The 26,896-nt window shown below is 42.0% G+C and overlaps 2 protein-coding genes across 2 annotated transcripts in view; one reads left to right on the top strand and one right to left on the bottom strand.

The window, feature by feature from the left end:
• Positions 1-3,210, top strand: part of LOC138590333 (LHFPL tetraspan subfamily member 4 protein-like) — a 31,538-nt gene extending 28,328 nt beyond the window's left edge. The window contains exon 4 of the mRNA XM_069660948.1: positions 1,205-3,210. Coding sequence (XP_069517049.1) covers positions 1,205-1,258 — 54 coding nt within the window. The 3' untranslated portion in view covers positions 1,259-3,210. The remainder of the gene's footprint in view (positions 1-1,204) is intronic.
• Positions 3,211-14,344: 11,134 nt separating this feature from the next.
• Positions 14,345-25,129, bottom strand: LOC138590118 (SRSF protein kinase 3). Its single transcript, XM_069660681.1, has 12 exons — positions 24,895-25,129; positions 23,967-24,070; positions 19,583-19,691; positions 19,237-19,324; positions 19,037-19,124; positions 18,820-18,926; positions 17,760-17,927; positions 17,498-17,569; positions 17,022-17,129; positions 15,849-15,918; positions 15,636-15,728; positions 14,345-15,071 (listed from the first exon to the last, which is right to left on the bottom strand). The coding sequence occupies exons 1-12, from the start codon at positions 24,942-24,944 to the stop codon at positions 14,887-14,889; spliced, it is 1,242 nt and encodes a 413-aa protein (XP_069516782.1). The 5' UTR covers positions 24,945-25,129; the 3' UTR covers positions 14,345-14,886.
• Positions 25,130-26,896: the final 1,767 nt, after the last annotated feature.

The raw sequence follows: 26,896 nt of genomic DNA, 5'->3' as shown, positions 1-26,896 counted from the left end.
CTCCATTAATCATATCTACTTTAACACTGAGCTATCACACAGATATTATATTCCAGTTTATTCATTTAAAATATAACTAGAGGCGACATTTAAATCTTCCGATAATCTAATTTCTCTTAATTAAGATGATGATCTTAACCCACTTCACCTGTCCTTTCTGGTTTGTTTTCGGTGTGCTTTTTGTATCGAGACATCATGTAAATGAAGAAATGATTTTCGAGGCTTAAATAAAAGTTTACATTTAATTCATTCTTTCAGGACTCAAATAGTTGATGTATGTCCAAAGTCTCAGTTTAAATTTGTAATCTCAAAGATCTCAGTTTCGTTCTCTTTGGCGGCACCTATGGCGATAAACGTTAATTACGGGAGCACACTTCCCAGATATCCAAACGTGTAACATCCACGATTGGCTCCGGTTGTAACTCTTGCTTTTCCTGGCTGACGGTCGCTTTCCTTTTCAGACTGTTTGCTTCATCTGAGCGTCGAGTTTGTTTCTTTTTCTTTAGATTTTCACTTCTTGTTGAAGTTGTATCTGTAGTCATCCATCTTTTCTTTGTTTGTTCAGCCATAGTAGATTACTGTTTACTCACAACACTTGCAGAGACCGGAAAAGCAGCCGCTTAGCTCCGCCTACCCTCTCTGGCAGACCAACCACTGCTGGCTGATGTAAACGCGTCACTAACTGGGCGCTGCTTGTGATTATTTCCAAGAAAGTCGCCACAGACACCCAGTGTGAAATACTGCACATGCAAAGGCTTTCATCAGTGGACCATCGGCTCAATCACCATTGTGTTACCTCATTCGGCGATAGATAGAGACTTACAGACATTTATTTAAATGGAAATCTTTGAGATTTAAGATTATTACTTTAAAGCACCAACAAAAGAAATGTGCCACATTAAAATGCCACAAAAGCTACAGGCAGCCTGTAGGCAACACAGCCCAGATGGATCGAACAGAAGTCCCGCCTCTGACTGGGTTAATAGCCAATCATAGTAAAGGATTTTTTGGATGGCATCTGGAGTGGCCAATCATATTTCAGAGTGTATGCCACCCCCAGGCCGACCCCCTTGGACACGCCCCTCTGCCCAGCCACATGAGCTGACAGTAGTAGTGGAGGATTTTTCCGCTACCATTCAACAATGGATTTAAGGATTGATTCCAGTGTCAGTACATTAAGATCTTTCTGTCTTGTATTCATCAGATTGAGGTGCGGGACAGAAGAGAGCCGAGGTACGGAGTGCAGCGTCTTCACTGAGGGCACCGACGGCCCTGGACAGCTTTTCTTCTTCTCTCCTCTCTCTCATGCATATCTTTCTTTCCCTGTCCTCTCTTCTTCTCTTCTTCTCTTCTCTCCAATGATCAGGATATCACCCAAACTTAATGCAGACACCAAGTGTACAGGATTCTGTAAGATAAAAAAAACTAAACACACTGGGATAAACTATATTTTGGAAAAAAAAGTTATACAAGGTTGTACAGTGCATTTAACACTCGACTTTCTCAACGAATACCTTTATGATGGAGAAAAAAAGATTTACTGTATTTAAGGTCTTGATTTGTGTGAGACGTTTAATCCTTAAGATGAAGATCCATAACGTCCAGCTCTGATTTAATGATGCTTTATTTTAAACCGCTCTATTTAACAACTTTGGGTTTGTGTGCTGTGTACATCCATAACTGGCAATACAGCAGCAAGTACATTATTAAATATTCAACACACTTCAACAGGGACGCGTATGGCTCTTCATCTAAGGACTTTCAAATGTGAGGAATTAAAAGGAGTATCCCATTGCAGCTTTACAGAACCTAACATCTCTGGGAGATTCTCTAATGTACATACTTAACCATGTAAATAGCATTACTGCTGAAAGAAACAGCCGACGACAAAACCTCATCAGACTCTAATGCATTCGAGTATTTCTACCCTTGGTTTCAATGTTCCTTGTGCCACAAGAGCATCGGAGTACGTGCAGATCCACCATGTTTCTACGACTCCTCGCTACTGATTTGGTTTGATAAGAAAGATGGGAATACAGGGATATCCTAACTGGATATTCCACAGAAAGGCAGAGAATATTAAAGCAAAGTAAATGGCTTTTACCACAATTTTTTGAAGCGGAAAAAGAAGCATCAACATGGCCTCAAAAGCAGATCTTTAATGTACTATTTCTTCCTACAAGAAAGAAATTTAAATTTGCTGAACTGAGTTTCAGCCGTCCAAGTCAGACTTAGAAATCACGTTTCTTTTTCCTGTCCGATTACTCCTTTGTGACTTTCTCAAAGTGTGTAGTTTACTCCAGTTTATGGTTCCAGCATACAGTGATCAGTTTACTCTACAGGTGTCTTAAGACTGTGTGAAAATGGCTGTGTGAGTCGGCCTTCTCTCAGAGGGAAGCCCCAAGTGCTGCATTGTCTTAAGGTGATGTCACTTATATGCCTCTGAAATAAGCAATGCTGCTTGTAGTAGTAATAGGATTCAATTTTGGGACAAAACCACAGCAAATACTCCCCAACAACGAAGACGAATGTCCTTAAAGAGTACTGAACTCTTCCAGATGTTGCCTCTGTAACATTGGTATTAGTCAGCAGAGTAAACTCTGACTTTGTGGCCTAATGCAAGAACACAAATCCAGCTGTTTGTCAGGTTTGTCACATAAATCACTTATTTCAACCACAAGGAGTTAATGAGATACCATCACTATCCCCAAAGTGCTACACAAGGCTACCTTTTTGTAGCCATTCTACGCCGTACTGTGACAGAAACGAAGACATACTGTTGAAGGGTTTATCATGAAATCAGAAGCTAAACATATATCTTTCTGATGCTACAGCCGGAGCACAGCATCCAATGACTTAGATGGGACGGGGGTCAAGGCAAAGCAACATGAAGGTATAAGTTAATAGACTCATTACTCCAAAAAACAGAATAGAAAAAGGCTCGTCCATCCAAGAATTCTTCTTGAAGTAGTAGCAGTTAGTCCCTTCCTGGAAGCCATGCAATTTATTGAACAAATGTATTGTCCTAGTCGGCTCCAATGTGTCCATGAGCAGATAAAACCTGGTTCTTGATAAGAAACTGCTCACCTTCATTGGATTGTGACAAAGTTTCGCATGCTTGAGTTTCATTTGCAGAGCCAGAAAGCCAAAGCCACGCCAAAAAAACCCGTCTTGCACTGGGGTTTTGCTTGTAGTATGCTAGGACAACTTTTACACGCTCCATCCCGTATATTGCTTGCTCCTCATAGGTTAGGAAGAACTCAAAAGTCAAAGTTCAAAGTCCATGACTATTGTGTGGGTTCATACCCCTCATTCATTCAGACTAAGAGATAGTTCTTGCATGTGGCCCATTGTGTCTAAAAATAATGGAGCCTGACATTTAAAATAGCCACAGACTGTGTATAAGAAGTGGATTCAGCAACTGCAATGTCACCCATTGGTTTGTGGCCTACAGAGTTTGGCATTTTGGCGTGGCCATCTTGGAATTTTGGAGCCAGACGTGATATTTGGACGAGTGGGTGGATAGGAATACGCCTCTAAACTGGTTGACACTTCCCCAGGGTGGTGGTTTGTCAATCACAGGTAGCCACAGCCTAAAGCATACCCTGCTGTGTCGTCTCTTTTACTTTAAAAAGCCCCGTCATTGACTAAATGAACATCATGCTGTATTGAAGAAGACGTGAAACTAGCAATTGAGACAATAAACTCATTAGGATTTTTTCCACCTCAGGTAATTAATGAGGTCAGAAGTAGGGTCATATTCTGGTGGACTTTGGTGGAGTCGCCCCCTGTTGGCCATTGGAAACAATCAAGGTGTTAGACACTCCTGCATTGGCTTCTCCCTTAAAACCAAGATGCTATATCAACTTCTTTTATACAGTCTTTGGTAGAAATCCCCCCAACATTCCCAGATAATCTAGCTACTATTCCTGATTGTGGGCTTAAATGTAGCATTCTTATACCACCCAGATTATTGTTGCTCCCACAACAATTAACATTCATGTAGCACTGGAGACAATGCCAATAGTCTCAGCCCTATGACATGAGTTATTGCTGAAACATTCACAGTGATCACTGCTACACCAGCAACGGAAAAGTTATTTCTACAGGTGATTGGCTTGACACTTGCTTTGACAACAAAAAACCTGGGAGATGCTCCAGCCCTTCCTGTTCTTAGCCGTATGATCCGTACTACTTGGAACACAAAGTTGGTCCCTGCTTTTCACCTGACTCACCCTTAAGTACAGTTATGGCCTCTATAGTGTCCTGATATGTTGACATCAATGGAACTGATTATTGTGATATCAGTGGCATTCCTCTAAGTATGATTCTTACATGTGACAAGCTGCGGTTGCACCACGGGGCCCTTTTCCCTCTCAGAGCAGCACTTCAGGCTGACGCACTGTAACTGAACCTCCCAAGGCACCGAAGCTGGGTGCAGTCGGCGCGGGGACAAAATGAGCTGTGTGTTAAAAAAAGCACACAGTTAATTGTTCTTGGCACGCTCTGCCACTTTGGAGGGAAGGCACGACCGTACCGTAAAACACCAATTCACTGAGCAATTAAAACCAGGCAAGGTGATCTGTGCTCCGTGAGACAGCAGTTACCCGACAGGAAACATAACGATGAAAGTACAATCCTGTGGGGGAACTGACTCGATTATATTTAGCTGTAAAACATGTTATACTTTGTTAGGGATGCACTATTAACACGAACTCTGTAGAACAAATTCAAGTTCTCATCTTTAAATGTAAGACAATTGGTTTAGCCTGTAGCAGGTTTGGCATTCTGGCTGCTGACATTATCGTTTTTCAGAGCCAGAAGTGACCATATTTGGACAAGAGGTTAGATACACGTTGCTACACCTCCCTAACTGGCTGACATGTCGCCATGGTAGCAACATGTAAAACACAGGTAGCCAAGAATTGCCACTCAGCCAACGATGGAGACCACAAACTCATAAATCAAGTTATATTCAGGATTATTTATCATAGATTAACACATATTTGGCTTCTTTTGGCAACCAATGGTGTCGCCTCCTGCTGGCCATTAGGACAAATGCAGGTTTAAGTCGCTTCCTTTTTGGCTTTACTTTTAAAACCAGGAGACCAAGTCCACTCCTTATATTCAGTCTATGGTTAAAATATGACAAGAGGCCCAATTTCCTATTATTATTGGCTCAGTCTTGTTTTGGTTATTGGTGCATCCCTGTGATATATACATCTAATGAGCAGATAGCTAGATGTGCAGTGTGTTTTTCAGAATGTTAGCTAGCTAACTCTCAGGAAGCTGTGTACACAGTACTGTATTAAAGGCTCATTATGGAAAGGATCAACAAACACAAACATGTCGGACTAAAGTGGACTTTAAGCCGATGCTCCTGTAATGTGGCCGTCGGCCATCTGTCGCGTGACTCCACAGCACCTCCTGTGAGTAGAGTTTCACTTTGACACCTTTTGGTTGAATAGCTCTACTCTGGTTTTCCAAGCTGGGCCTTTAAGACAATATAAAAAACAGCCCTTATGCTGAATCAAATGATGCTGTCCATGCAGGCTCTGCACAAACCTTGGCCTAAATCTATCAACCATCTTAGGGTAGGAGCGCTGGGCCCTCATTCAAGACAAGTTTGTTTTACTTTAACCTTGAAGTAACTGTGCAAGCATTTGGAAAGTATGTTACTATTGAAATGGTATCTACAGACCTCATTCATTTGGTATTGCAAGACTTTTTTGCTTTTGATATGTACATGATGATTTGAGAAAATTAGCGCACTTGCTGGGACATCAGCATGGTGATTTTTTTATATCTATTGGTATAAATGGCGGTTATGTCTCTCATATAGTATATATTGTGATTTCGACATCTCCTTTAGCGTGCATTTCTCATTTTGGGATACTTTCATGGGCCCAGGACATGTTTCATGTCAAACCTACAAAAAGAAAAAAAAGCCCTGAGACCTACATGAGTGGTCACATCAGGCTTCCGAGGATCATTACCTGCGCGATCGCTGGTGTGGTCACCTGCGCAGGTTCCTGAGGACTTGACGATGAACTGAAAAATACCTTAACGAGGAACTGACGATACCTTAACCCTGATGAGCACATATTTGTACCACTCCAGGTGCCTCTAAGAACTCTTGATTTATTTCAGATGTGGTGCAGAACCAGCAAAACAAGTAGTGACACTGTAGTTTTTTCTACTGAAGACTACATACTCTGACTGAGCTCTGGAGCTAGATGGGTTTTACTGCAGGTTTGAGGTCAATTCAGTTTCAAGTCAAACAATTTAAAGATTAATATTTTGTTCCCCATTATTAAGTTTGATTCCTAAAAACATTTGTAGAAGTAGAATTTGATTTACCTTTATTTATCGTTTGTGTTTGGACTCCAAAACTGAATTCGCCTCAATCCTGAATCAAAGAATCTTATTTTAAAAAAGGACTGAACGTTACTCAAAAGGACACAGAGACAATGAGAAGTCATTTCCAAACTCTCGCAGCAAACACTTTGCTGACTGTGTAAATGTCATTGATCTGTCAATGATTTCATCATAGTTTTTATCATGCAATATCATGTATAAAGACATCATGTTGGGGGAGGGAGGGGGCGGGGCTAAGAGGAATAATGTCCAGTGACATTTGTTCTGTTAATATTTGACTTTCTGTTTCTCTCCTGAAATGCAGATGTTGCCAAATTGCCATCAACGGTCATGAATTACCATTAAAAAAGAAATATTCAGTTTTTGTTTTGTATAACAAAAGAATGATATAATGATATTTGTCAAGTACTTCTGATGAGATCATTGTTTTATGTGTTAAATACAGAATCTTTCCTTTCTTTCTCTTATGGTTTACTTTCTATGTATCTTTTGGTATGATGTGTGATGATTGTCGTTCCGTCACATCAGACTTTACATCTCCGATTCAACCTTGGCTCACAAATGGATGACTGCTTGTTGAAACCTCAACACCCCAAAAATGTACAAAAGTCTATTTATAAAGTTGCTTGATTTGTGGACAAGCCGAGACTGAAAGAGGCTCGTTGCTTTTCATGAATTAAGATGAAATCCTGATTTTTGATTTGAAAATTATGTCTAATTAATTCCTATTTGTGAATAGTATTCAAACTCACCATGATGACAATTTCTGTTACTGAAACACATTTTGAGAAGGTCGAATAAAGATATTTTACATTCAAAGACACGACCCTGACTCAATCAATTAAGCCTGTGTATTTAAAGGAAAGGGATACACACTGTTCTTGTACAGCTTTATACTCAGCATATCATTTGTGGTTGAAACAAGGACTATTTATGTAATTAACGACCCGAGCATCCAGTCCTGTTGCAGTGTTCAGGGTGAGTCACAAAACCAAAAATACCACACAGATGCACACTGAGAGGGTGGCATCGCCTGAGACCGCCTGTGTCATGAGAATCCCAGAAAGTCACAGGAAGTACCAGTAAATCATCAGTGGGTTCATCCTCTGTGTGGTCTGCTTTTAGCCGCCGCTGGTCTCCCTGTAGTGTTATTTAGTGAGTCGTGTATCCGTTTGGAACAGAGAAGCAGGATGCCACAAGGCTGGCTCCACTTCAGTACAAAGCCGCTGCTGCTAGAAACCTCAAAAGATTCACTGCTATTTAAGTTTGGAACTGACATTGAAGCTAAGAAGAAGTTAAAACTTTAGCCAGAGCAGTTACAACTATAGCTCTGCACATTGTTCAACACTGATCACATTTTTTGTTTTGGCTTTTGCCTTTATTTTTAGGACAGCTGAAGAGAGACAGGCAAAGTGAGTGGTGGATGACATGCACCAAATGATCAGCAGGCCGATAATCGAGCCTGTGATTAGTGCGCAAAGGACTGTAGCCTCTGTTCATGGAGGCGCCTGCTCTCCCAACTGACCTCACCGCCCCACAGTTCACCTTCTTAGTTCAGGTGGGGTTAGTATGCACATATGTTAATATGCACTAAATGCAGTACAGCTGACCCTGATTCCAACATCATTCGTTCTGCAGGTATTTGGTTAAAAGCCAAAGTTCTGCAGTGCTCAAAAGTTTGACCCACTGATGACAAACTTAGCCCAATCCATCGTTAGCATATCATGAATGGATGTACCAAATTTCACTGCAAGCAGAAGCTTAGTTCTAAAGGTCTCATAAACCACAAACAGCAACTTGATTGTGAATTGAGAGGAAAGATGCAAGTCACTGAGATTCATCAGTCTGGACTAAGTTGGTGTACCAATCGACTTTGCCTTCAAAGATGTGCGGCGAGCGTTGAGAGTAAATATACATTTTTCTAATAACAATAATCATTTCTGTATTTTGATGCTATTGATTAAATAGTTTCCAAATAAAGCTAAATAAATATACAAAACGAGGACATGTTTAACTTATACAACAATTTTCTTGGGTCACAGTTTATGTTCCTTAAAACAATAATATTGTAGTATAATTAGGAGAGTTTTGTTTGTTGGTTACAATAAAAACCTGATTAATTATCTCAGAGGAAGTGGTGACAATTCGTTAACAGAGTCCCATTAGCAGGTGTTTATCTACAGCAGCTAAGACAAGGTGATAAAAGGAAGCTTTTGACTGATGGATTCACACCTTGTTGCATCTTTGTGATCGTCAGTGGTTTGGTTGTGTGTGTGGTCCTTTCCTGCTTACTCTACCTACCACGCTGTTCACTCGAGAGGCAAACCCCTTTCACTTGTTTGCTGCCAACCTACCACAGTCAGCCACTTGAGTAGAATCCGTTTGCCTTAGACCTACCACACTGTGAGTCGGCCATTCATCAAGACATTTGACTCATAATTCCACCACAAGTACACTGCATGATTCTTTGTGCAGGATGTGGATGCTGGGGCTTCAGAGCCAGAATATAAATTACAGGACATCGATGCAGGGAACAGCATGTGCACCAATTTGCCAGTTTGTAATCATAAAAGTACATCTATCTAGTCCAGTTTCATTCTCACACTCGTGGTGATACCTTAACTTAGTTGTATGTGCTTTTTGAAGTAACGTTGGAAGAGCTGTTTAGAAAAAGCTACATCTGATGAATCCTCAGTTGTCCTCAAAAGTTTTTACATTCACTTCAGGTAATATTTGCCATTGTTGAAAAGAGTCGATGTGCGTAATAATAATGGCTTGTGTCCTGAAATAGCAAACATTTAACTCACATGACAGACCAGCGGACCTGCCTTGAAATCATTGGATTGGCATCATTGGATACTTCCTGACATGGAGGAACAGTTGAAACTTGCCTAATAGAAACTCCCAGGGAGCCTCCCTCCATTGTTCTTCCATAGACTCGACTCTATAGTCTTGTTTTGTCTCCAGGCCACACTCGTCGTCATATTACAACCATGAATTAAACTTGTATCACAAATTTCAGACCACAATATGTTTTGTAATGAGCCTTAATCGCTCAGAAGTAGTTGATGGTAACACGCCAACTTTACCTTTCAACAGTTAAAAAAAAAGAGTATATCGCCCCAGTAAGTAACATGTAAGGAGATAACTGAAGAAGCAGTTGGTTGACACTATTGAGTGTTTGATTTAAGGAAAGCAAACCAAAATGATCTTACCTTTGCACGCAGATCTGGATTAAAATGCCAACGAAAGAATTCCCCACACTAACGTGAACTCCACGTATGTATTGGGGAAACAAGATTCCAGTCTGAAGCAGTTACAGACCATTTGCAGCCCCTAGCAGCAGGTTGAGAGGACTGAGTAGTCAGCAGTCAATGGTGGTATAAAACAGTCAATTTAATGGAGTTTTGATTAATTGTGAATCACAGCAGAACGTTGAGCATACAGGTTTATTTTTACAGAACATATATAGAGGTTGATGGGTCCAGTAGTATCCCAGATAAGCCTTGGACAGAGATCCAGACTTCCACAGACTTCAAAGGTATGACCTCTCCGACTTCTGCCTGTCAAAGATAACGTTCAAGTGTTTTACTGGAGATGATGTGCAAGACTTTCTTTATCAGGACGCCAGAGAGGGTAGATGGGAGAACAGACTTTTGGCCAACAAAATGTTGGACTCGGTTTGCCTCTCGTTTCTAACTGAAAAGTATAGTTAAATACAAATGGTGCAAATGCAAGTTACATGTTCCAAGTTCCAAGAATCTCCATTTCACCTTAAAAAGTGTCTTCATTGTAGGGATCCAGATACAAACAGAGAAAGACCTCACAAAGTCAGGCAGTTCTGGCTATGTTGAAAACACAGAAGCCTCTTCCTGTGTGAGCCTCCACCAACCACTGAGCCGCTGAACAGCCTGAAAGTGTCCTGAGAGACTGAAGTGTTGACATGGAGACAGTAGTGTTCTCTCACTGGAGCCCCTCGGCCACCACAAGTTCCTTCCAGTTCCTTGAAGTCCTGTTTGTTTTGTCTTTTGTCAGAGCGTGGTGTGTGGACTGGTTACTGGCCAGAGGCCGGCCGGGAGGAAGGAAGAGACGGACCACAAGCTGCCCTGCGGACAGTCACACATCTAGAAAGAAAGGCCTATAGAGATATAACAGTTTTCCTCCATATGTTTGACATAACGCTATCCACACATGCATGCACTCACAACTGGCCTTCTGACCTTGGCCTCAAATATTTGAGCCATCCCTCCAGATGTCAGAGAACATCTATGTGTAAATGTAGAGCTAAAAATATCTGCCACACTTTCTCTGCAGCATTGTGGTCTTTACTTTATGCTTTATGTAGTGCAGCGTATGTAAACCGTTAAGAGCACAAAATGTCCTGTGCAAACTCTGAGACCCCGCTTCCCCACGGAACATGAGACGCAGTTAGCTTACAACATTTGGAAGGAAACTGACTCTTTGTAACCACTAAATTGTGTTATCTCTAAATGCTGAGCTGCTCAGAACAAGAGAAAATACTGCAATATTTTTCAATGCAGTTTTATGATCATTTGACTTGAACCAATTTCCATCACTCAAGGGACAGTGTCAGCACAAAGGATTGTTTTTTGACAAGGTCAGCAATCATGAAAATGTGTTTGATAGTCAGCATCTGGGAGGTTGTGGTGGGGGTGAAAGGATGAGGGGGAAGGGAGAATGTGTGTGTCAAACAGAAAGACAAAATGAGGGTAGACGGAAAACAAAAGACAACTGAAAGAGGCTAGCTGGTAAGAAGCCATCAGGGCTAATCGACCATCACGTTACAGTCCTTTCACCCACCCAGCCTGTGCAGCCAGCGCGGGCCAGAGGTAATACTTAGGGACGCATGGGTACACAGCTGAGCTGGCTCTGAAACAAAGGTTGGGCATTGGGAAGAAACCAGCAAACTAAACATGTGGGCATTATTTTTTTCTCTCACTATGCTCAGTGAAGATGTGAGACTATAAATATTAAGCCGGTGTCTCCTGAGCCCTCACAAGGACTTTGCTGGGCTTTACTTGACAGTTGTAGAAGGTGCAACCAAAGCAGTTTTAAACAGAGAGTTTAATAAGTTAAGAGTTAATGATTCTCTCTTTTTAAAGATGTTTACTTCAATGACTAACATTCACGGATGCTTCCCCTCGCTGGTGTTTGCTCTCTGTTTGTACCTCGTCCTTCTATTGAGCAGTGGATACTCAGAAGCCTCCGTCTACCACATAAAAGGTAAGAACTTCTGTTACTTTCCTGTTCAATTCAACATCATGTGTTTCTGTGCCCCAGCTCAGTCCCGGGGGCTGCTACTTTCTGTGGGGCGGCATAAATAAACACTTGCATTGTGACTTATGGTTCCTCTAGCCATCCCCAACTGGCTGACCATGGACTATGTCCTCTATGCCCTGACCTTGCATTCAGTCCCATGGGGGTTTTCACAGCAGATCAGTATGTTCCTATTGATCCCCTCCTCAAGGTGACTGACATACCCCCATGAGCACAGCCTGCAGGAAAGGGAGGATAAATCATTGTGGACACTATAGCCTGACCTCTTGCAGCAGGGCGTTGTGTACTGTGCAATGAGGACATACATTCACAGACTTCTGCAAAGTTTTGAGATAACCTCCTGTAAAATATGCATATTGTCACCAAGCAGTGGTGCTTTCTCTTAGAAAAAGAGAGGAAAGAAGAGCCAGACTGACATGATGGCCAGTATTATCAGCTGTTATGGCTGCTGTTACAGATTAATTTGTATTGGCATATAGGTTTTACAATAAATAGTCGATATGAAGACTTTTTTACGCAACATTTACAAACAAATTTTTTCAAGCAGAGGATGCTCGAAAGGTTAACAATAGACTTTCTGCAGCACATGTAGCAGAGAGCTGAGCTGACGTTAGTTCCTACTACAATTGGTTGTCAATGTATCCTAAAAATAGATATTCTTTGAAGTGATCATCTCAAAGATTTTCATTTAATAAATGTCTGTTAAGTCTATGTTGGCGAATGAGGTAACACAATGGTGATTGAGCCTATGGCCCACTGATGAAAGCCTTTGCATGTGCGGTATTACAGACTGGGTGTCTGTGGCGACTTCCCAAGCGGCGCCCAGTTAGTGACGCATTTTCCATCAGCCAGCAGTGGTTGGTCTGCCAGAGAGGGTAGGCGGAGCTAAGCGGCTGCTCTTCCGCTCTCTGCAAGTGTTGCGAGTAAACAGTAATCTACTATGGCTGAACAGACAAAGAAAAGATGGATGACTACAGATACAACTTCAACAAGAAGTGAAAATCCAAAGAAAAAGAAACAAACTCGACGCTCAGATGAAGGCAAACAGTCTGAAAAGGAAAGCGACCGTCAGCCAGGAAAATCAAGAGTTACAACCGGAGCCAACCGTGGACGTCACACATGCAGCACTGTCTGGATATCTGGGAAGTGTGCTCCCGCAATTACCATTGATCACCATAGGTGCCGCCAAAGAGAACCAAACTCAATCTTCAAGATTAGCACTTGACAACCAAATGTATTTCATTAAGAAATCATCCTTATGAGTGTCTTTGCTTAGTCATATTAGTGCAAAATCTGTGCATAATCTACACAGGTTTATTTTCACCTGCCATCATATCAGTAATCGCTGCATTCTGTCCTCTAAAATAGGTATCGCTTTCAGTCTAAGAAAAAAAATTACAATTGGTCTTATTTTAGAGAAAGGCTTAAAACTTCTAAAGAAAAGAGATTGATGTGTCATCGTGGTGATCTTTCCTTCTACAGGCATCTGTTCATACAAGGACAAGTACTACAAGCCAGGAGAGTCTTTCCGGAGAGGCTGTGACAAGTGCTTCTGTCACGACTTTGGGGCCTACTGCTTCCCGTGAGTAGATTCTTCACTTCAGGTCATATTAATCGATTGCAATTAGCCTTGCTTATGGGAATTCTGTCATCGTGGCTAGCTCTCATGCACTTATAATCCCTCTTCTCTTTCATCAACCATGTCTCCTCTCCTCTCCTTCCAGGCCCATGAAGCCCACCTCCTGGCCCAGGAAGTGCCGTCGGGTCAAAGCAGAGTGTGGTTACACAGTCGTTTATAAAGAAGACCCACAGAAGCAGTGCCAGGCCTACAGCTGGATAGGATGAAAAACTCTTATTATTTCACTAGTTTAACTATGCATAAAATGTATGATCTACATTGTACTGTATACATTTTGGTCCTGGATAGCATAGCCATGATAATAATAATGTAATAAGTCTAAATGAGGACAAGTCAGCTCATAATCTGATGCTTACAGGAAGTACTTGTTGGAAAGAAGAAGAAGAAAGAAGAGTTTTCTGCATGAAAGTGGAATGGAAATTCAGTGTATTAAAATACTACATGTGAAAACAGGGCTGATGACAATGTGGTTAGCTGTTTGGAAAGGCACACAAGATTAGAGTTAGATTCTCTGTGAGAATATCGATTTGTACAGGTTGTATTTGTAATAAAGTGCATGAATTTTCCCTGTCTTGATTCATAAATTGTTGCAATGTTGAGGATGGGGAAGGCCTACGGGAAGAATTAAGACAAACTTCTAATAATGTACCTTAATCATAACCGCTGCTGATGACTTTTACTGAGCACCCAAATGAAGAGTCTAATGGTTCAGGGAATCTGATTAGGATGCCTCGGAGATTTTCTGGGCACGTCCAACTGGGAGGAGACCCCCGGGGGAGACCCAGAGCTCGCTGGAGGGATTATATATCCTGTCTGGCCTGGGAATGTCTCCCCCAGGAGGAGCTGGAAAATGTTGCTGGGGAGAGGGACGCCTGGGTGGACCTTGCTTAGCCTACTGCCAGGCTGCCACCGCAGGATGGATGGATGGATGGATGGATGGATGTAGTACAAAAGTTCAGAGTCCAGGAAAATTGAACTGCATATTAATCGCGCTTTATTCTTCAAAGCTGTTCATTACACTGTACAAAAAGTAAATTAAAAGAAAAAGCATCTTTTGAGTACACGCTATGTGAACAATCATGAAATGCAAACATTGTCAAACATTTCATTTAACAGTAGCTGCACTAAAAGCTTTATAATGACATGTTCACACTGTCTAGCAGTGTCAGGCCTGTCAGTTCAGCTAGAGACAAAACATCTTCTCACCAAAAGAGCTGCTCAGAGGTCTGGCAGAGGAAGAATTATATAAACTACACTAGAAGAAATCTACGTTAAAAAAACACCTTAATAGCATAGTGCAAATTTGGGCTCTAGTGGAGAAGGGCATCCTATCCTTTACCTGGTGTTGAATCAGGACAACCACACACAAATCAATAGGTCAAACACAAACCGTCTTCCAATCAGCTCTTTCGAGTATAAACAATCAAAGATGCCCTGTACATTTCTAACATCTCAAAGATTGGATTCATGGCTCATACATTCAGAAACAAGCCAGGTCGATCTGCTGGAAGCATCTGGCTGTGAGGACAGATGGGGACGGAGATGAGGCCTGCAGGGCCTTTAGGAGGCTATCATGAGGTCAGCCATGGGTGGCGGAGGCACTGTGCAGCGGTGGCCCTCCTCTCTGGGTAATAATCCAACATGCGGAGAAGGAAGTCTGAGAATTGAGAGGCCTCCTCCAACAGGAAGTGGTATTTCTCCACCAGAATGTCATAGAGGCTCCAGACCCTCAGTGGACCAACACGACGCAGGTCACCTGAGTGAAAAACATACAGTTACACAAGGACAACAACATCCATCAAGAAAGTCGGACCTCCATCTCTCCAGCCTCGTTTTCCTGCTCTTCCTTGGGGATCCTAGATGACACATATTATATCACTGCTGTATGTTCTGGATCTGTCCCGTGTTCCTGAACCACCTCAAGTGGCCTCTTTCGATGTGAAGGAACAGCAGCTCTTCTCCAAGCTCCCTCCAGATACCTGAGCTCTGTACCCTCTCTCTAAGGCCGAGCCCAGCCACCCTATAGTGTACACTCATTTGAGCAGCTAGTATTCTCATTCTTTCAGTCACTAAACAAAGCTTGCGACCATAGATGAGGGTTTGAACGTAGACTGAGAGGTAACTCGAGAGTTTTGCCTTTTGGCTCTGCTCCCTCTTCACCACGATTCCATAACATTTCTGCATCACTGTTACCGCTTACAAGTAACTAACTAACAAGTAATTAACTTAATAAGCATTAGGTAAGGATTATGAAATAATTCAGTAGGCAGAAATAAAATGTTTAGTCTTACTAGCATTAGAGTTATGGTTGCAGACTTACCTCTGCGGCTGAAGTACTCTGCAGAGTATCTACCCGAGAAGACAAGAGCTGGTGGGATTTTGCCAAGCAGCTTCATGATCAGGGCTATATGGTCTGAGGTGGACACACAAATTTACAGCACACATTAGTATAGACTGCCACCACATTAATAAAGTTTACACAGTGTAATCTCTTATATCTTCTGCCAGTGCCAGCACAGTGTACTAAACGTACCCTCCTCCAGGGAACAGGACTCGCTTGCTTTGGGTTCAAACAGGGAGTCTCCAGTGACCAACTCAAAGGCCTGAGAAAATGCAAAAACAAATAAATAAATAAAAGATGAGATGTGTGGCCGAGTGAGCAGAGTAAGCCAATCCCAACTACGCTGATAGATTTAAATTCTTTGCACCACTACCAGGTCGGAGTTTTAACTTATCCAATAAGTGGGTATGGCACATAATTCTGAACCGATGTTTATTATTCACTGAGGAGGAATCCTAATGGTCATGTTGGACTTTGTGCTTACACAACCCTCACAAGATGTTGAGACTGTAATGCTGGTTTGCCAAAATATGATAAATCTAGTCAAAAAAAGGTGATCTACCAGATGGGTGCTCTTTACAATCATGAAAATAAATGTGGGGTTCCTCAAGGCTCAGTGTTAGGCCCACTTCAGTTTATTTTGTCTCCAAAAAGTAAAATTTCTCTCATTTCTAATTTTGTTTTGTTAAAAATATTAAACAACCTTCGTTTATAGTTTTAACAAGATCGAACATCACACAAAGATTTTAAAATCAAAAGTCTGAAATCTAACCTTTGACATTGATAAAAATATATAATATATATATAAATATATAAAATGTAATGCACTTCTCTTGGAAACTGAGAACTTCTTAAATCAACTTTATTATTAACTTATACATGTACTTCCTTACTGTGTTTGTTTTGCTACACCTACACAAAATACCCATCAAGAACCAACTAACTGAAGTTAACTCCATTGAATGCACTAATATTTAGAGGTTGTTAGATTTTATTATTCAAAGCATTAAAGTATCAGTGTGTAAGTTTTAGTTACAACTAGCAGTAAGGTGGCAGATTTCCACCAGAGGACCCACACTTGCTGCAATAGTCTGTAGAGCTATTGTTTGGTTTGTCCATTCTGGGCTTCTGTAGAAACATGCCGGTGGAACATTTGTCCGCACCGAAGGAAACTCATAACGAAACTTATACTTATAAAAACATTTCGGCTCAGATCACCCTCAATCGTACGCACATTTCCTTTACAGGATTCATTCTAATTCAGTTTGTGTGGCTTTGGACTTTTTGTTTGATTAGTTAGTTATTAATTCTGATTCTGGTCTCAATCACAGTAGGAAGATCTTATTGCATGTTATTATCCCTCACCATGCAGGCGACACTCCAGATGTCAGCAGGCGGGCCGTACTCAGATCCCAGTAAAACCTCCAGAGAGCGATACTGACGGGTCTGGATCTCCTCACAGAAATGTTTGTACTGGTCCAAGACAAAAAGGAGAGTGACACATGACAGAAAGAAAGTTTTAATTTGATTCTTTTGGTGTTGATTTTGTCAGGGTGTTTTGTTAGGTGAGCAAGTGATGTATACCAATCAGAATAAACTACATTATAACTACACTTTCAGAGATTCATTAGAGGCACTTTATACTCATAAATACCAACTTTTCCTTTAAAATTATGCCTTATAATTGAGGTTATAGAGACATGCATGCAAATCAAGTTCTCAGGGGATCTGAACCATACGTGTAGGTCCACAAATTTGAAACATGTTCAAGAATAGGCTGATGTTCTATTTAAAAGTGAGAGCTTTGTAATGTGTATGTGAAGTATAGAGTAAGTACTGACCACCCAGCAGGAGCTGCCCAGGTCAGCAATCTTCACCGTAATGTCCTTTAGAGTGCATGATTTCATCTGCTCCTTCACTAAAAGAAACAACATATAATCCTGTATTACAACATTTTACTCACTGAAAGAAATCATGTATAAATGTCTTGACCCCTTCACAGCATGAGCCTGGTGTGTTTACAGAGCAGAGACGTACAATATTAACATCAGCACACTTTGTACACACATACAATGAACTCTGGCCGTATGTTTAAAGAACAACCGTGCCTGTGGTCTTGGCTTCTTTCCCAGTCAGTACAGAGGAGGACTTGCTGCCCCCTGCTGGAGTTACACGAGACAGCTCCTCCAGAAACAGCAGGATGTTCTCAGGCTTGATGTCCGTGTGGATGATTTTACACTGATTGTGGAGATAGTCGAGACCCTGCAGAACCTAGAGGAAACAAAGAGCATGTCTGTACAAGAAGTACCGTACTTCTACTGACACGTGGCTCTAGTACGGCTAACTGGTGGCTCAAAGGGTTTAGGATGACAGGGCTTAACACCAATTTGAGTGGTCTAACCACATATCTATCAGCTCCATTGATTGAGTGAATACTGCAACTTATTTGGAAAGATGCTTACTCGTGTCTCTATGAGAAATATGACGCTACAGCTAGCAGGTGTTTAGCTTAGCTTAGCATAAAGAGTGGAAACTGGGGAAAGCAGCATAGGTGCCGCCAAAGACAACGAAACTGAGATCTTCGAGATTACAACTTTAACATGTTATATCTTGTAAACAAACAAGACAAATTGGACATAGCTACACAAGCTGTTTCCCCTCTACAGTTCCTATTTTCAGTGCATACGTGTGTTTTCACTGGCGTTTATGGAAAATGCACTGCACAAGTTACCGGATATATGGGTGAGATAACAACTTAAGAGTTGGTCACTGTGGAACCCTGGACAGTTTTGCACCCTAAATGGACGACATATTGTCAGTGTAAAGACAATGTAATGTCTGCAATGTGTGGAAGAGAGGACGCACACATTGAAACTGAGACATCCGTCTTATCTAACTCTCAGCAAGAAAGCTTGAATTGTTTCACCTTCAAAAAATCTACTAATGGCTTCTGGTTTGGACCAGAGGCTAATGACACAGTTCTTCTGGAGAGACAATTTGTTTAACATGATATACAAGGTTTCTGGGATTCTTCTTCTTTTTAAGATATCAATTTGAGACTACAAACAGCACCCAATGTACACAAAATAGTTCCACTTATTTAGGTGACATGAAGATACATTTCTCAGAGTTCTCAAAGTTTTCAGTCTCTGCAGCTCGTTACCTGAGTAAGTATTTGTTTGACCAAAGGTGGCGACAGTCCTGGATTCCCAAAACAAAGCTGCCAGCTTCTCAGGTCGGGTCCCAGCAGCTCCAGCACCAGGCACATGTCTGAGCACCAGGCGTCAAGGTCAGGTCAGATTGTATATTGTAAACACCAGTAAACATCTCCACGTTCGATCATTCTGAGGTTAAGATAGAGAGAGTGTGTTCAAGGATACGGATCCCGTTGACCCCGGCCAGCTTGAACTCATCCAGCAGCTGAACAATCCTCTGACTGGAGGGATGACGGCTCGTAGGGCCGCTGGCCTGATTGAGAAGAGAATTTGAATAAATAACATGCAGTAATAAAGCAGGTGGGGACTGGTGAGGTCAGCGTAGATAGAACAGTTACAGAACAGAAAAACACTGGGTCACTAACGCAGCGCAGGAGAGTGAGTTCATCCTGTCCTGCCTGGGTGAAGCCAGCTCCGCTCTTCAGCACCTTCACAGCAACACGCCGACCAAGTCTGCAAACACACACACATCAGATCAGACCTGCTCGGAAGAATATATATATTAATCCACAAATTCTTAATCCAATTCTAATATACACATTTGTTACTTTTTATCCATAAAAAAATGTTACATCACATTTCTTTAGATTAGTACCAACTTTTCTATGTGAAGGGAAGGGTCTTAAAAGGAAGGGTCTTACTTTAAATAAATGGGGAGTTTAAAGCTCCCCATCCTGATGATTCTTTTTTAAAGTTGCTAATTAAACCTACATGTGGTCCACACACAGCCAGACGGTGGAGAAGTAGCCCCAGCCAAGCTTAGAAACCACCTGGTATCTTCTGTTCAGGGTGTCGCCGATCTTGACAGGGTGGTACCCTCCTGAGGAGAAAAACAAGAGAAATCTAAGAAAAGATACAGTTAGCCTGTCCGTCTTATTTATTTGTCTCTACGGTATTTTTAACCTAAAGCCCCCCTCCAGTGAGAATCATGTGGTGTTTTACATGTGCTACAAGACATATCAGGGACAACATAAGCAGTCATCTCCACAGCTGGGCCTGTCTGCTTTTAAACTGCAGTGTACCAAGGACAGGCTGAACAACACGTTTTCAGATTGCCAGGTTTGAGACGTCACAAACTAAGCTAAGTTTCAACAAGTTGCCTCTAAACGACGGCAGAGACGTGTTTTGTTTTTGCAACAGAGGGGGCGTATGAAGATTTGCATAGTGGGCGGGGCCTATGCAGATTTGGGAATTTTTAATGAGGGAGAAGGAGGAGACGCCTCGGGAGGATTCTTGGGTGATTAAAGGTATTTTGCAGAAAAAAACATATCAGACACAATTTATTATTTCAAGCATTTTATGTCTTAAAACACGACTGGAGCTGCTCTTTAAATTTCAAAGTGTCTCTCCTGGGTTTGATCAGCGTGTTTACAGTTCATTATGAAGTACATTTTTCCTCTGCTGTTCTGAGAGCTCAGATGGCGAGAGCTAAAATGCAGCACTGAAGCTATTTCTGGCATTACAACTTCCTCTAAGCTGTAACATGTCTGTCGTGAGTAATACATTCAAATCTGCCAGCGGGACACTGAAAAATGATGATGCATAATCCTGTATCAGCTCTCTTTCAGCCAGCGTGACACACAGTTCCTGGACATTGTCAGAGATCGTGAAATTGAATCTCTTTTCTATTAAACCTGAACATGATATAAGCTGGGTTATGATTTATTACTGTGGCAGGTATCTGCGCTATCACATACTCAGCAGCTTATCTGCCTCTGAGAGGCGCTCACACAGACCTGCACAGCTGGCAGGGGAGGAAAGGAAGAACCAAGGGGCCGAGGTCAGAGAGGGCCACACGATACTGCAGGTTAAAGTGATGTATCAAAAGAGAGGGATAGAGGTTGACTGAGGCATGACAGGCATGAGATGCACACACAGGTCATAAAGAATTAAAGTTGTTTTACGTAGGGAAATGTTCAATAAATGACCCGCTATGTGCAGCTCATATTGAATGAAAGGATTCACATTGTGTCATCTGAAAAGTTGAATTATGTGATCAAAAATGGAGAGCAAGAATCAAACACGACGCTCGTGTGGGCTGAAGCAAAGTGTGCGCTTACAGTATTCCCTTACTAAGTGCCTACTACTGTTCACAGTCATGTATAAAATATATTTCCCTTCTCAAGTGTTTGATTTCAATATTTCAGGCCCGAAGCAGTGAAACTATGTAACACTCTAAGGCTGCATTGTACTGCAGGCCTTCATGCTCAAGTCCGATTGTGGGCTCATACCTGATTATTTGGGGTCACTGTTCACATCTATTTCAGAATGTGACCCAGGTGAGATATCACTGTGAACAGAGAATTATTTTACACGTCCGCTGTCCTTTTTCCGTAAAACATGGATGGCTCTCGGGCGTTGGGACTTTGGATGTGCATAAACTTTTGTGCAGCTAAGCGACATCTACATCAGAGATGGGCAAAACATACAAGAGCGCCAAATTTCTCTCTCAATATTTTTAAACACACTTCAGTTGGGGTATGAGCCTTCTAGTTTTGATTGGAAATTAGCACGTTGACCTGAGTTTTTCAGACCTGGGAAGACCCGCTTATAGATGCCGATTGTTTCTTTTCCCATTCCCAATGGAGTTTACTGCTTTTGGTCTTTTTTCTGCAGCAACACACGCAGGAAACAGGGTTAGTAAACAGTGAAGAACTGAACCAGTTACGGTGGTTAGGTCTTTATTGTATCTATTACTCATTCGGTCTGTTTATCAAACTCAGGGGCGACAAATTTGGAACAATGTTCGAGCGCTGTACGGACGCAGACGGGCGGAATTTGTTGCTGGGATGACAAGGAGTCGCAGAAGTTACCGGTTGAGCAGAGCAGAGATTAACGTGTCGACACGGGTTTTGTGTTCCCATCATTGCCGAGGCATTAATTACCCGGGTTTAGTGCAGAGTCATGTGACCCAGGTCTGAAGGGGCTATAGAGACAGACAACCTTTGACACTCACATTCACACCTACGGGAAATTTCAGAGTCACCAATTAACCTGACGAGCATGCCTTCAGCCTGTGGGAGGAAGCCGGAGTACGAGTGGGGAACATGCAAACTCCACACAGTAAAACATGGACGGCTCTCCGGCGTTGGGACTTTGGATGTGCACATACTTTTATGCAAGTAAGCGACATCTCAATCAGAGGACAAGAGCGGCAAAAATTTCTCTCTAAAGACTTTCAAACACATGTTGGCTGCGGTATGAGCCTTCTAGTTGTGATTGGACAGAGGCATCTCCCCGAATAGCAATTTAATCTGCTATTTCGCCGTCTCTCCACTGCTGCATGTGTCCTTCATGGTCAAGCGGTAAAAGGAAGTTTTCTTCTTCTTTAGAATCACTCCTGGAATATGCATATTACCAAGGCAACGCCGACCAATTCCAGTCTGAGTGTTCAGATACAAGTCGCATACGGGTCGCATGTTTTGGATTAGCCTAGTTCCGACTTTAAACAATGTGACATCATGAAACGTTTTGCTGTCCACACTGATTTAGAAAAATCAGATGTGTGTCACATAGGGGGGAAAATCAGAATTGGGACACGTATAGCTGCAGTATAAAAGCAAAGATCATCTCACAGTTCAGACAAAGTTAAACTTCCTTTCTGAGATTTTACTTTGGAGATTTAAAACAGTGAAACGATCTAATAACTCACAAGAAAAGAATTATTAAAGAAATATAATGTCAGAGTTCCACCAAAGGGAAATTTCTCCTCTCAAATTGTTGGATTTGAATATTTTAGAGCCCTAAAGCAGAGGCGCTATCCAATATTTCACAAGAAAAACCTGAAATTATTAAAGCATAACATAATTTCAGATTTATATCGCAATCTCACTGCACTCATTCTGTCATTTGAAATACTTTTTAATCAGTACAGTGTAGATCAATTCTGAAGTGTCTTCTAGAGCAGGACCGCCGGGGCTGATCGGCCCATTAAAACAGAAATATTGTTATGAGTGAAGTAAGAAAGAGAAGTACAGAAATACTAAAGATATGTTTTAGGAGGATAATAACAGTGTCACCATTACATAGTTTGTCCAACAGGAAGCACTGATCAGATTATTTTCAGACTTTAAAATGTTCCACTCAGTATATAGACTGTACCTTTGTCAAAATACTTTGATTGCCATTGAAAGAAAAGACCATCAGCCTTTACAGTGTGTGATGTTTTAGCCAAGTTACAATCTAGAAACCCATCGGCTACTGTCTGATGATGATACAGCCTCTGGAGACAACAGAGGACATGTGGAACATGTCCGGTGTAGCCAGCGATTACCGATAACCGACTTCCAGCCAAGACTTCCTTCTCCGTGCGCTGCATTGTTTACAGTCAAGTCAGCAGCTTGAGAAGCGACTGTGTGTTCAGATCAAAGTGAAATTTTCCTCTCCAGATGTGTCTGCTAAATAAACTCTGTCATCTCGGCCATTCATCTGTTTGTGCTGAGTCTCAGTGTAAACAGTTACACAGAGGCTGCACTCTGGCTCACTTCAGCGGGATGAAGCCCAAACAGAAACAGATTTTCTTGTGATCGACTTTAATTAACGGCTCTTAAGTTTGCTGAAATAACAACATCATGATGCAGATTTAAGATTAACAAAATGACGGCTGATAGGAGGCGGCTGGCATGTCGTTACGGTGGATTATATTCCGCCTGCGTTTGCCCTCTACACGGACTGTTTTTCCTGCATACGCCACAGTCTGCTAATACGTTATTGGTCACTACTACTTGGACTACAAGCGTACTACCAAAAAAACTACAAATGGAAACCAGAACACTTCCAGTACTCAAAATCCCACCCCTTCTACATTTCCATGTCGAATCTGTAAATAGAGATTAGCTAGGCTATTGCTAAGGCTCTGGGGATCAACACCAGACAAACAACCTCTGTTCTAAATCATAATGAGGCCCATGTAAATTCCAATTATCCACATGGGCTTCATATATTGTAACGTTTATACTCACACATTGAAAACATGGGAAGTTCACATGTTTTGTTATAGTAGTAACTGCACTGATACCTGAAGTGTGGAAACATTTGCAAGCAGTTAATGAGAACATGAGCACATGATAGAGTCAGAAAAGAGACCCTGCCGTACCATAACAGTATTCTCTGGGGTCCTCAGAGTCCTGGCTGTCCTCCGGATCGAGCTGCTCGTGGCTTTCCAAGGCCTTGAAACTACAGGAAGACCCATTTTCCCTCCTACAAACACACACAAACAGATATGTGACATGAAAACTGATTACTGCCCGTGCATCGTCTGCATACATCGTGTGCGTCAGTCTCAAGTTGCCGGGAGGCTCAAACTACTTTTGGAGTTTCCTACTGACTCGTCCTGCCATGGAAACTTGTCCCACTGCCCAGCTGAGATTGAACAAGAAGCATCGGAAGTTGCGCTATTTCTGACTCAGCTGTAAATCATTTTGCAGTATGTTCACGCAACCTGATCACTCCGCATCCCAGCTGCTTTGGAAATCTACAGTTGCGGTGGGCGGAAGAGTTTTGGTCTCGTCATGTCTGAAAATACTGAACACAGGTCTGATTTCTGTGCAGCTGGACGGACTTACAGTAGAGTTTGATGTGACGACACCTTTGTCTTTGGAATTATTGAAACTTGTAGATGATTACTACTTTTTCAAACAGTCAAATGATTGATCTGTGATTCTTTTTCCTGCAAAATCTGCAGACTTTTCAGGACTTTGGTGTCCTGTCTGAAACTGCCTTTTAAGTCACTTTCCTGATGTCTATCATAATCCTGGCACATTTCATTCATGCACTGCTCTGCTAAACTTAACTGCTCCTGGCTGCATTGTTGTGGCCATGGAAAAAGTTTACGAGCCAGGCTACATATTCATAAGATCGAGTAAGAAGTCAAGGTTGCACCAAAAACATAGATGAAAATGCATGCACAATTATTGCTGCTTTTTGTGTATCTCATGCTTAAAACTTAAGTGAAAAAACTCAGCTGATGAAGTGTTTGAATTGCAATGGGGAAAAGGAGCATAAAAGAAGCCATATATACTCACATAGGATCCTGCTGAGCAGCTTTAAACGCTGTACAGGGACTCCTCTCCATACTGTAGTTCAGCAGTCACAGCCTGAAGACACAGCAGCCAGCACGGCACCAGAGAGCAGGTATCGTGAAGTAAAAAGCGGTGGGTATCTGCAGTCTGCAGAGGTCAAATCCTTGGCATCAAGTAAGGAAAGACACAGATACAGTAGCAATAGCAAGTGAAACTGCAGCACCTTTAATGTTGCAAACTGTTGAGCAGCTGAGAGGCAGTCAGGGGGGTTGGGGATCTGGAAGATCTCTCAGGAGACTGGGAACGCCAGCAGCAGTCAGCAGGGTCTAAACATGGAAATCCCCAGCAGCCTCCTAACTCTCCGCCTGTCAGGCCTTTACCTGCTTCACTGTGTGACTTATATCCTGAGTCTGAGTACACCTGACGCTGAGTCTCTCTCTCTTGCTGGATATCTGTTCTGCGATATCTCTTGTCTGCCTCTGTGGGAAAGCCACAACAGAGAGGAGAGCCGCAAAAAGATAAGACGAGTGTCGCGTGAGCCCGAACACACCGAGGGAGGGGAGAGAGTGACAGCTGCTGATGCTTTTTCCCACCCTGTCTCAGGGGCTGTTTGACCTTTGGGCCGAAAGGATCACAGAGAGCTAAACCCGGCTTTAGAATGAGATCCCTGTCCTCCAACACGATATAAAGTATCACAATTAACTCGAAAGGACAAAAGTGAACTGAGGAGAGGTTGTGTTGTTTTGTTGTAAATTGGGCATCCACAGACCATATTCACATTACTTACATCGTAATGCTGTTTTAATGTCGTACTGGTTTGTTTCAAGTCCTGTAAACGTGGAAATCTGACACATAGTTAACATTTCATTGCCTTCAAAGCTTTGGCTGACAGCCACTTAAAAGACAAAAGGTACTGGGGGGACAACAGGTCATATTTCAAGTCATGATAACTAATGACCAGTGTTGTGACCAAGTCATCTTTGCTCAAGTCCCAAGTCAGTCTCAGGTCATTTGGTCCAAGTCTCAAGCAAGTCTCGAGTCATTTTTTCTTGAGCATGCCAAGTCAAGTCACAGGTTATGTCAAGTCAAGTCGAGTCCTTAGTTAAGTCACTTTTTTTCCATCCAACATCCAGCACTCTGACCTGTAGTATCCGGTCTTTATAAAGAGAAAAGACAAGGTGTTAGCAGCCCGTCTAATAATGATATTATTGGCCAATTTATATAACCTGTTCAAAAAGTATGACAATGAATTGTATCTGTATTATCTTGGCACAGACGCAGCCATGATGATGGTCTGCTCTGAGACCGTACTGAGGAGTTACGAGTACGACTGATGAGGCTTCTCTTTGGGGGCTCTGATGTTGCGTGTTGCCGTAGCGAGGAGTTTGACTGACAGCCAGTCCTCAAATCATGACAGTCACATACAGGGAGCTTTTTGAGGCGTCCAATCATGATTCCAAGTTTGCTCTGTATACATAACTGATAGTTTGACAGAAACTTTACAACATTGAATTTGATCATTTTATATTTAACAGCTGACATTCAAACTTATGAGCACACACACAAGTCATCCGAGTCATCATGCCTCTAGTCAAGTCAAGTCTCAAGTCATTATCTTGGAAGTCCAAGTCGAGTCTCAAGTCCTTTATTTTTTGTCAAGTCGACTCGCAAGTCATCAAAACAGTGATTCGAGTCGACTCCAGTCCATGTCACCAAGTCTCACTTAATTGTTCTAAAAGACGTTCTGAGGAGTCACCTGTTCATTTATTTATTCAATACATTTAATTTAAAGGATGTTTTTGGTTAGCCAAAGTTAGCATCCCAATACATATCAGATACCATGAATTACGGATGCAAATTTCTAACCAAGCGAGCACTAGTGTTAGCTGATAACCTCTCACTCCTCTCTAGTTCCACAATATCGTCCAAATATGGTCACTTCTGGTTCCTTAGCCCGACTACAGGCTTCAAAACTGTCCAAGAAAAACCAATGGCTGTCATCCTG

This window comes from Semicossyphus pulcher, unplaced genomic scaffold (assembly GCF_022749685.1).
Source record: "Semicossyphus pulcher isolate SPU_LCO1_2020_fin unplaced genomic scaffold, fSemPul1.0.p SCAF_13, whole genome shotgun sequence".
NCBI classification, from domain to species: Eukaryota; Metazoa; Chordata; class Actinopteri; order Labriformes; family Labridae; genus Semicossyphus; species Semicossyphus pulcher.
The sequence above is the reverse complement of the archived record's forward strand: the minus strand, read 5'-3'. Positions and strand labels throughout refer to the sequence as shown.

Coding starts and splice junctions, on each gene's coding strand:
- LOC138590118 (XM_069660681.1), bottom strand. CDS start 24,944: ATGGAGAGGAGTCCCTGTACAGCGTTTAAAGCTGCTCAGCAGGATCCT. Junction 17,130..17,497: donor TGGGCAGCTCCTGCTGGGTG/GTCAGTACTTAC, acceptor GTCTTGGACCAG/TACAAACATTTCTGTGAGGA. Junction 15,729..15,848: donor GTCCTGTTCCCTGGAGGAGG/GTACGTTTAGTA, acceptor TGTCCACCTCAG/ACCATATAGCCCTGATCATG.